Here is a 10,389-nt window from a genome sequence, read left to right as displayed (position 1 = left end):
TTACTCTGACCAATGGCTCACATAAGATGAGAGCCAGAATCAATTCCATGAGTAACAAAGTATTTCACCAATTGTTCGGTTTTGCTTACATAAAAATGGCCAGAAATATGGACTTGTTTTCAGGTGGAGCATTAAGTAAGAATTATGAGATGGTTTATAATTTCAAGCCAGGAGATTCAAAGTTAGACATGTTCTCTTTTATCAAACACACCATTGTGGGACTAACACCAATGGGGTTATCTACTAGATGCTGAAAATGAACACCTACAGCTGCAATGTGCCTGTCTCCTTAAAACCAGTCCCAAACATGTGTGGCATCACCTCTGAGATATCTCCTGGGTGAAAATGTTAATTCCAAAGCTGCACAGGGGAAAAGTGCCTTTAATCTGAATGACTGAATATGTCAAAAGTTCTGGGTGCTGGCATTAAAAACACATGATATTGCAGATATACATGTAATCTTCAAACCTAACAGGAATATTATCATGACATACTTTCTAGTTCATTTATGATTCAGTGGGGAAGTGAATGTCTCATGGTATAGACAGTGAAACCCCTCTACAGTCCTGGGGTCGGTGAACAAGAATAACACTTGTTTTAAAGATTACTCAAGTCTTATCAGTCTTTCTCTGTAGGGATTTATGTAGTAGGGCTCTTGAGTTGTCTCAAGTATATCTGAATATGGGTAATAACAAACTGTCAGAGCAAGATTCTTCTGTACATTTTGAGCCCCTGTGAAGCATTTTGGAAAGACAGGACTACATAGAAAATTAACTTTTTATTACGTTCAGTTGTTGAGAAAGAAATATCATTATATTCCAAAATCAAATTTTCTCTCCTTACTCAAGATGTCTGGACGTGGGTAACAGCCACCTCACATTAATGTCAGAGGTCCGGGTTCAGAATTCATCAATACCGCTCTCTCACTGGCTCCAGTAACTACTGTGGAGTAATGAGAGGTCATTGTAACAGAACAGAGAACCAAACTCAACTCTCTTCTGTCAGCACAGAGTTCTGCTTCTCAATATTTCTCACAACTTTTAAAAATGGAGAAGCTATAAAATAATTTTATTAGAAGAAAAGTAATTTTCTTCTGAAATGGAGTAAAGCAAACACATACCCAAGAATCTTAAAAAGTTGTTTTTTTTACAGAATATACGTTATGTATTTGTGTGTGTGTGTGTGTGTATGTATGTGTGTAGTTACAAACACTATTTATAGTATAGCTATTATGTTAACTTCATCGCAGTGTCTACAAAGTTGTGGATCCCAGTCTTGGTGCCAAATGCATATAAAAAGCTCAAAAGCTATTATGACTATACCATGCAAATTTATATCCAGAAAACCTTGGTAAGTAGACTGCAGCTCTTCTGAGCCCCATAGGGTCTCTGCCTTTGATAGTTGGGTACCTCAACTATGCATCAAAAAATGTTTTGAATCATTTTTCTCCCAGAAAGAATTAATGTCACAGTTCTGAATAGTATAAATTGTACACTTAAATCAATCATTGACTACTTTTGTCCATGTTCATTTGCATTTTGGGGTCCCTCTTCTGCATGTGGAGCTCGCTCCTTGAATCACTGGATACAGAAAAAGATACCTGAAGTATTGAAAGGGATAAGGTCTTCACAAATGTCTTTTTTTTTTTCTTTAACATGTTAACAATGATAAGGCCACTTACAAGGTTTTTCCCAATCTGTTTAACTTTTAGGATCCCTCATTGTTACCCATGGGGAAAAAAAAAAAATTGCCAGAGAAAAGCCCAAGACCACTGGCTAGTCTCCAGATAAAAATAAAACCAGAGAGCAGCAGGTGGAAGAAGATGTTGAAGAAAGGTCGGAATGAAGGAGGGGAAAGGGTATAAAACTGGTCATTGCTTCTGGCATGAGATTTTGTGGGCTATGTTTTACCTGACAGTGGGTCTTAAACTGTGACAGACTCCCACAAATTAAAGGTTGTTATGGCCGCCAAAGAAAAATCAAGTAGTGGTCAGCTTATGGTGATAGCCCACACCACATGCATCCTCAGGGAAGGTGGTGTCTCTATCTATGCGGAGAAAACTAGTGCCAGCTAATAGAGTACTGGATGAGATTTTGGTCATTGGTTTAGGACAGAACAGAGAGGGTGAGGCATATGTGGCATGTTGGGATAAAATATTAATTTAGTAGTTCTTTCCTGAATATTTTGCTTTTTTTTTTTTCTCCAAGTGCTTAACTTCACTGTGACATCTGTTTGCACAACTGTAGTCATTTCAGTTTATGGAGGCCTGTGATAGAAATATTGTTTACAAAAAATATATCATCTCTTTTTTTTCTTTAGAAAGATCTCATCTAAATAGTAAGTTAAGGTTGCGTCTATGAAACCGGTGCACCTTGTCTTGTTTCTACGAGCTTTAAAAAGTCCAAATACTGATGAGGCTGTGGATCAGAAGGAACCAAAAGTGAGTGTGTTTGTTGTCAGGTTGCTCTCCTTTGCCTCAAGAGAACGGTCATGGGTCACTGGGTGATGTGTGGTGTATACTGGTCATGTTCCTGCAGCATCCTAGTTAGACTAGGAGTAGTTGGATGTGCTTATGAAATATGTCAGATACAGAAATAAAGGTATGAAGATGTTTCTTGGTTTCTGAAATTGAACAGTAGAAGTGTTTTAAGCTTCAATCTTAATTCTAGGTAACAGAAAGTAGTTACATCACGTAAAGGAAAATATGACATTGCATGCTGCCATGATAGCAAGCATTAAGAAAGAAAATTTTGGTAAATATACATATATATGCATATTATGCAAATATATTTTATAGTAACATACAATGTTATAAGAGTGATTGATAACGTAAAGACAAGGGGGAAAATCATCCTAGATGGTTTTACCTTAGAGTAACAAATAACCTGAGACGTCTATGCTTTCTGTTAGATATCAGGCCTAGAAATCCATACGAGATGTGGAGCACATTTTCAGTGATTGAAATGTCAACTAAACACTGCCAAAACATGCCACTGTGTTCCTGCATGACAGGTAAGCTGGATCCACTCCAAGTGAACAAAAGAATACACTGTACAACAGAGTACTTACAATGAGATGCCATCCATTCCTGATGGGTTTTCAAAAGATGGGCGTTCAGACATCAACATGGGATCTATCTATGTTTAAGACAACAGGTGAGCACACACCAGTGGCTCACTTCATCCACTAAACCAGTACAGAAAAAGTAAGCCCGATGAAAGTAAACCCCATCACCAAAAAAGCTGAAAAGCCTTCGCTTAGTAAACAGAAAGGATATGAAGTGTGTGACTCATTTTAAACTAGCAATATCACTGTATGAGTTTTTGAAGATTAACTAAGAGTTTCTTTCTGATTTTTAAACTAAAACATCTAACTTATGATAATAAAAAACACATTTTGGGATGATATTGTTTCACGCCCTCATTCTCAAGGCATAATATTTAGACGATGCTTGTCCCTTTCAATTAAAAAAGAAAAAACTATGACTTTCTTTAATATGCATCCTGTGTTAAATTGTCCATAGCTGCAAAATGTATATATGTATGTGTATTTGTTTGGCATACACATGGGTACTTAAACCTGTGTGTATAAACATATACACATACATCCTCATATACACGTGTATTTTATATATATGCTGAGAAAGTTCACATATATATACAATTGCGTATGTATATATGTGTGTCTGCGTGTGTGTGTCTGTGTGTGTGTACAGGTATAAAAACTTGACAGGCAGAGTAATATTTCGCTCAGTGTTAAATGAAGTCTTTGAAAAATCAAGTACAGTCACTCAGTTAACATAGTACAGCCAGTAAACTAAGTTGAAAAGAGAAAAAGTGAATGGAAACACGATCCTGGACCATCTGTCTATGGCATTCACATCGGTTAGATCAGGGATTTTAATTTTGAGCTGTGAAGACCTCCTCCGTAGATGGGTCTTCTTGTGCGGGATGCTTCTGTCCCCCATGTGTCGCCCATGCCCTTCCCTAGGCATGCTCTGTTTCCTGTACTGGATTCCTGAGTTGTCAAAGGGTCTTGCTGAATTCCTGGTATCACCAACACTGCCCGTGACCTCATTCATTTCATTGTGAACCTCCAGTGATGTTAAGAGAATATTTCCATGAGCATCCACCTAATTGAAGAAAATACACATCGTTAGGCACCTAGCATGCCAGTAAATCTACTTTTCATATACAAACCCAGCACAGACTTATACCATGCAATCATGTCACATACATTATGAGAAACTGCACATCCGTCAAACCCAGCACTGTTTTCGTGGAAGATGTCATTCTGAAGGCTTAACTACAGTTTAGAGATTTTATTTCCTCAATTTAGAAATTCTTACATAGGAGATTAGATTAAATAAAGCAGGCTTTTTTAAATTGACATTTCCTATTATGGATACAAGTCCTTACTGAAGACAAAATTAAAGTACAAATTCCTTTCAAGATGTTGATTTAGGTATTTTAACCATTTTTCATAACTGGACACTGGATGAAAACCATACTTTCTCATCTTCTTTAGAGTCAGCTTGTCCCCTTTTCTGACTATACAAAAATATTCACACTACCGTGGACAAACAAGCAAATACTCCTGTGATGAATGGACACTCCTGATGACTTTGATGGGGGTAGATACAGACTCCTACCCAAGTATGATCTCCTTGCCCAATCCTGGTCCTGGCAGGAGGCCTCCTTTTTAAGGGCTATATTTAAGATAGACTAAAGTCCCCTCCCACATTGGAGCCAAACTTTAAAATAACATTTTATTTTGTGCTAAATACAGCTTCAGACCTTTCATGGTGATGTCGATGGTCCATTTGTTTATTTGTTCGTCCACCATGAAATTTCCACGGAGCATAACTGAGGCTAGGGGTCCCCAGTGGAGTCCTTTCTAAGTGGTCTGTAATCCTCACTCTGAGCAGTGCCAACACCTCTCAGGGCCACGTGGCCCATTCCACATTCCCCTGGGTCTCACTGCTCTCCAGCATGCTTTATGTTATCCCACTCATCTTCATTCCTTTGCTAAAGGGCCATCTTCCTTGTCCTATCTTTGTCTGTGGAAAGTCTACCCTTTCTTCTAGAACTAGATTAAGTGTCTATGGCTTCTTCCATGAAACTTTCACAAAATTAGTTATTTTGTGGAGGAATAATTTATTAATACATATTAATTTGTGTGTTCCCATCTTATGTATACTTCTTAGTTTCATTAAAGGTATTGTGCTAGATATGAAGGAGGTGAGGTGTGGAGAGAAGATTCCCAACTAAGAAGAGGCAGGTGCCTGTGCAGACCTCTGAGCAGAGCCAAGACCACAGGTGGGATGACTCCTAGACACCAAGGTAGCCCAGACACAGGAAGGGCTGCAAACATCTGGGGGCCACTCAGGCTCTGGTACAAAGGCACCAAAACAGACTCTGAGATGTCTACCCTGTGATTTGGGAGTACCATTCCATTATGCTTGGGGAAGGAGAGGTGTGATCATCAGGATATCACCCCTTACTCCCCAGATCTGTGAGTATGCTGCCTTACGTGCAAAAGGGGCATTGCAAACATTGCAAAAGGGACACTGCAAACATATTTAAGCTTATGAACCTTACAATTAGGGAGATTAGCCTGGATTATTCAGGTGGGCCTAATCTAATCACATAAGCCCTCAAAAGTATAGGATATTCTCCAGCTGGAAGCAAGAGGGAAAGAGAGGTGCAGCAGAAGGTGAGAGCAGAGGGATTTGAAGTGTGAGAAAAACTGGATTCTCTATTGATAGAGGGCACTGCAGATAAAGCATAGGAAGAAATGGGACAGCCTCTAGGAGCAAAGACTGGCTCCGCCTGATAGCCAGGAGGGAACAGGGGTCTCAGCCCTACAATCAGAAGAAACTGTGGTCAACAATCTGAATCAGTCTGGAGATAGATCTATCCCCAGAGCCTCCAGAAGGGAACACAGCCACACAGACACCCTGATTTCAGCATCCTGAGACTCTCAGCAGAGAACCCAGCTGAGCCCCACTGCACTGGACTTCCGACCAACAGAACTGGGTGCTGTTTTAAGTGGCTACATTTATGGTAATTTGTTGTGATAGCAATCAAAACTACTACAGGAGGAAAGAGGGAAGATTTCAGAGGAGAAATGCATTTGAATTGGGCCTCAAAGAATGAGTAGACATTTTTCAGCAAAAAGCAGAAAAAAAACCATCACAAGCAAAGGCTTGAAAAATGACTGAACTGTTTTGAGAAAGGCGAACTAGCTGAGTGGGACTTTGGAGAGAATGGATCCTGGCACATGCTAAGTTCACAGTTGATGGGATGATGGTCTTTCTTATCACTGTCATTACCATCTTCCTAACATTTTATATTAAGAAAATACACCCCCCTGATGAACAGGAATGCACATTAGAGTCAAGCCAGTAAGGGTTTCTGTATATTGCATTAAGGAATTTCAACTTTACCTTCCAGGTAGTAAAAAGTAACAGTGATTTCTAGAGAAAAGTGACATTCTTCTGAACTACAACCCAAGCTGCAGAGTGAAGAGTAATAGATGCATTTGAGAGGAGGAAGTAAGGAGAGGGACCACTGTTGGAATGCACTGCACTCCTGTTTCCTTTAGCGCAGTCTGAAGGAGAAATGCCGAGAGGCTGTGAGCAAGGCTCCCCTCTTGCCACTGCAGCAAATCCCAGCACTCCCAACACGTGCTGTGTCCACATGGCAGAGGCGCTCCGCCATCACCACTCATTTCTACATCTTCTCAGTGAAGAAGGTGGGAAAGGGATGGAGAGAGAGTTGCCTGCCATCTGCTCCCACCTGACCTCTTGGCCTTTCCCGAGCTCTCTGCAGAAACACTCACACCACCCATGCGGAGTGCAGGGGGGTGGGGTAGCGGCAGCAGGCACATGTTAGCCTGGGCTGTGCTTGGTTCTCTTCAGTGATGCTGCCTCTGAACTGTCGGGCCAGCTGTGCCATAGTGGGGAGACCGTGAAGACCTACGGTCTTCTTAGAATGGAGGACAGCAAGCCTGCGGGTGCTGGGAAATGCAAATGGACCAAGAAGACATCCAGATACTGGGGAGAAGGCCCTTCATGGAGACCCATTCTTGGGGCTAGGGACAGAGCACTGACAGAATATTAGAGTTCTGCGTTTTGTTTTTGTTTTTTAATCCAGTAGAGGGAAAAACTCAAATGGGCCTTGTGTCTCAACAGTACCAGGAATGTTAGACCTTTGTAAGAATTTGGAACATGTGTTCCATATCTATTCTTTTTGTTTTCTTGCCCTGGAATGGTTAGCAGTAAAACCCTAACCAAAAAAAAAAAAAAAAAAGTCTGTTCGCCTGTCTTCAGGATCAGTGAAGCTCCCAGTGGTTTGGGAGACAGTCTCTCACTGTAAGAAGAGGCTGTAGAAGGAGAAGCCTGAGACACACAGTAAGGTGTGGCTGAAAGGGGGGGGGCAACAAAGGATAGGCCAGCAAAGGAGTGGGCACAAGCATGTCCTCTCTGCCAGTAGTCACTCTCCCTAAGAAAGGCGTGATTTGAACCCGGCTCACTTGGGCATCTTTTTCTTGAGAGGGAGTCAATCAGTGTATTTTAGCACTGCAATGAATAGGTGTGATACCCTACCAGATATCTGTTTTCGAATCATGACGGGAAATATATTAAGTTATCACTTAAGGGGATTTAACAAACTGAGATAACTTATCAAATCGGCTCAATTAGATCTTATTTAACTGACCGATATTTTAAATAGACCTTCTTAAACAGTAAGCTGATATATTTAAAACAAAATTTATCTAAATTTGAGCCAGAGAATAACCAAAGGTGGAAGATGCTTGCTTTTTTTAAGTCCTCATGTGGCATTTATACTTTCCAATAATAATAAATGATTTACTATATGTTAATTAGAACCTCAGAAGACTGAAAATATTTTCCTAAAGGTAGAAAAAAAAGAAAACATCACTTAACTCTAAAAAATGTTCTTTCCATTTTATGTAATATTTTAAATACAACAAAACCATGAGATAAAAGGCCCAGTGGTCCACTTAGGAACGTGGATACTTCACTGGAGATATGCACACGAAGGGTCCAGACTTGTGGGATTGTTCATGTAAAAAAAAAAAAAATTATGTATCTGCTCTGTACCATGCCCTGTGCTAGGTGAGAGACCCTAATAGATGAATAAGAAAAGATCCTTACCCTTAAGGGGTCTAGCAGGTAAGAGTTTCAATTAATCAACAAGCACATTAAAAAAAAAATACTGCATAATGAACCTTAAGCACATTTTTAAATACATGCCATTAATACTCTCTTTTTTATTAAAAATGCCATATGAAAAGCTCCCTTTAATAAAATCTAGGCGATTATAAATAACCACTTTATAGAATTAAATACCAAATGAAGACAAGTCTTTTTTATAGGAAGGGAGGGGAATATTTTGTGAGAAGCTAATTCTGATCAATATCAATGATTCTAATGATTTAGCTTCACCTGACTTTAAAAAGATGCATTTGAGAACCTTCCCCTCTCTTCCCACCAGAAAAGTGAAAAAACACACCACATCAGCAAAAAACGGTGTTGATACCACTCATTCATGGACACACATTCCATGAACATTTATCACATCTGAGCCATGGTGTGCATATTTTGGTCGATGTGAAAAATCAAATGCTGTTTAGCAGAGAAAGCATGGTGGCCATGTGAAATGTAACACGCCATTTCATAAGTGCAGAACATGTGCCATGGAAGTTGGGAGAACAGGGACAAAACCAATTTCTTGAAGAAGGGAGTGACAGAGGCAGGACAGACACAAGTAGAAGAAAAAAAAAATCCTGGGCAATGTCATAGAGAAGAGCATCTGGCTTAGGTCTTGAAGGAGGGGAAGATGTGGACAAAGAAGAAAGGGATTCTGGAAAGAGAGAATCCAAGGCAAAAAGATGATAATGTATACAGGGATTTTGGGAAGCATACAGAGAGAACGGAGAAAACACAAGAAATGAGGTCAACTGAATGTTGAGTTGATTTTTCAAGACTTAATGACAAATTTGTTTGAATCAATATCCTGTCTTCTCAAGTCCCTGTGGCTAGTGCTGTGCATTTGGGAAAGGACTTCATGAGGGCAGAGATCTAATTTTGTGCCCTTGACTCTAGTGAAGGAAACTTACCTTAAGGGAAACCAAACCCAATATCATCAATAATTTACAGAATTAGAGGGCTCTTGGGTGCTTTGGACATTTATGACTACCTTGCAGCTGTTTCAGGACACAGCTCTTGTGAGGTAGGTCTCAATAACCAACACTATTTCCCATGATTTCTATTTCAGAGTGGGTGAACACTTGTAATGGAAACAATAATGTTGAAAGCAACTTGAACATATATTGGATAATAACAGCTTAGTGTAAATTAGTTTGGATGCTTCTGACTTATAGTTTTACATTTACATAGTTTTCATTTAAAAGTGAAGCAATGTGTAGAAAATTTCCAACAACATTATGAGAAGATTTTTTTCTAAAAGAATTAAAGGAGTTATTAAAATGTGTTAAATCTTAGAAACCAAACATTTTAAACAAATATGTCCCCAAAAGATGCTAATCTTCTCCTATAATTTAAAATTTACATCTTAAAACAGATGGAAGTGGTGTTGTTGAAACATAAGATTGAAATGCCCTGTATGGAATGACAGATGATGACTTGCATTTTTTAAAGCATTTCATGAAAAAAAAATTAAAGCATTTCATGAATACTTCATATTTTGAAGAGTTTGTGTCATATCTACTATAATTAGAATCAATGATTTTAATATAGTTTTTCTTCCTGCTCTATAACCTTGACAGGCACAAATATTCAAAAGTGGAAAACATTTCATGCAGAATATATTACAAAGTGGTTTTCATTTTTTTCTAGAATCTCTCACCAGAGTGGCATTTTATTGATACTCATTCTCTAATTACCTTCAAACTTCTATATAAGTAAAATACTCTATTAGAAAAATTTTTTAAAAAGTATCTGTCATGTGAGGAAAGAAATCTTGCTCTTCAGTAAAAGGAATGATGCCAAGTCTGCAGCTCTAATACCCTGGAAGGAATTACAACTTTCTGCCACTTCATGAAATTCAAATACAATCAAAGACTAACTCTTGAGTATAGAAACAATTCAAGAAACCCAAGAGGTTATGCACAAATAAATTAAGGGCACGATTTACATTGCACCATTGGTCTGAGGAGAAACGAAGTGAATACATGAACAGTTTGAGCATTCATGCATCAACCACTAAGTTAAAATAATGTGCAACCACTGAATATAAGGAAAATCTACTTAAGGTTTTATAGTAAGGTCAATAACATCATCATCCCAAAGATAGTCATTGATGGCACAGATCCCTCTTGGTGGCCTGCAGAGCCCCCGAG

The 10,389-nt window shown here is 39.0% G+C and overlaps 1 protein-coding gene across 2 annotated transcripts in view; it reads right to left on the bottom strand.

Moving 5' to 3' along the window:
- Window positions 1-3,700: 3,700 nt before the first annotated feature.
- The window catches only part of GABRB3 (gamma-aminobutyric acid type A receptor subunit beta3), a 235,686-nt gene continuing 228,997 nt past the window's right edge, over window positions 3,701-10,389 (bottom strand). The window contains exon 9 of one of the 2 annotated variants that reach the window (XM_021680474.1): window positions 3,701-4,132. In XM_021680474.1, coding sequence (XP_021536149.1) covers window positions 3,791-4,132 — 342 coding nt within the window. In that variant the 3' untranslated portion in view covers window positions 3,701-3,790. The remainder of the gene's footprint in view (window positions 4,133-10,389) is intronic. The other variant, XM_021680475.1, reaches the window with a different exon arrangement.

This window comes from Neomonachus schauinslandi, chromosome 9 (assembly GCF_002201575.2).
Source record: "Neomonachus schauinslandi chromosome 9, ASM220157v2, whole genome shotgun sequence".
Taxonomy (NCBI): Eukaryota; Metazoa; Chordata; class Mammalia; order Carnivora; family Phocidae; genus Neomonachus; species Neomonachus schauinslandi.
This window is presented reverse-complemented; position numbering and strand designations above follow the sequence as displayed.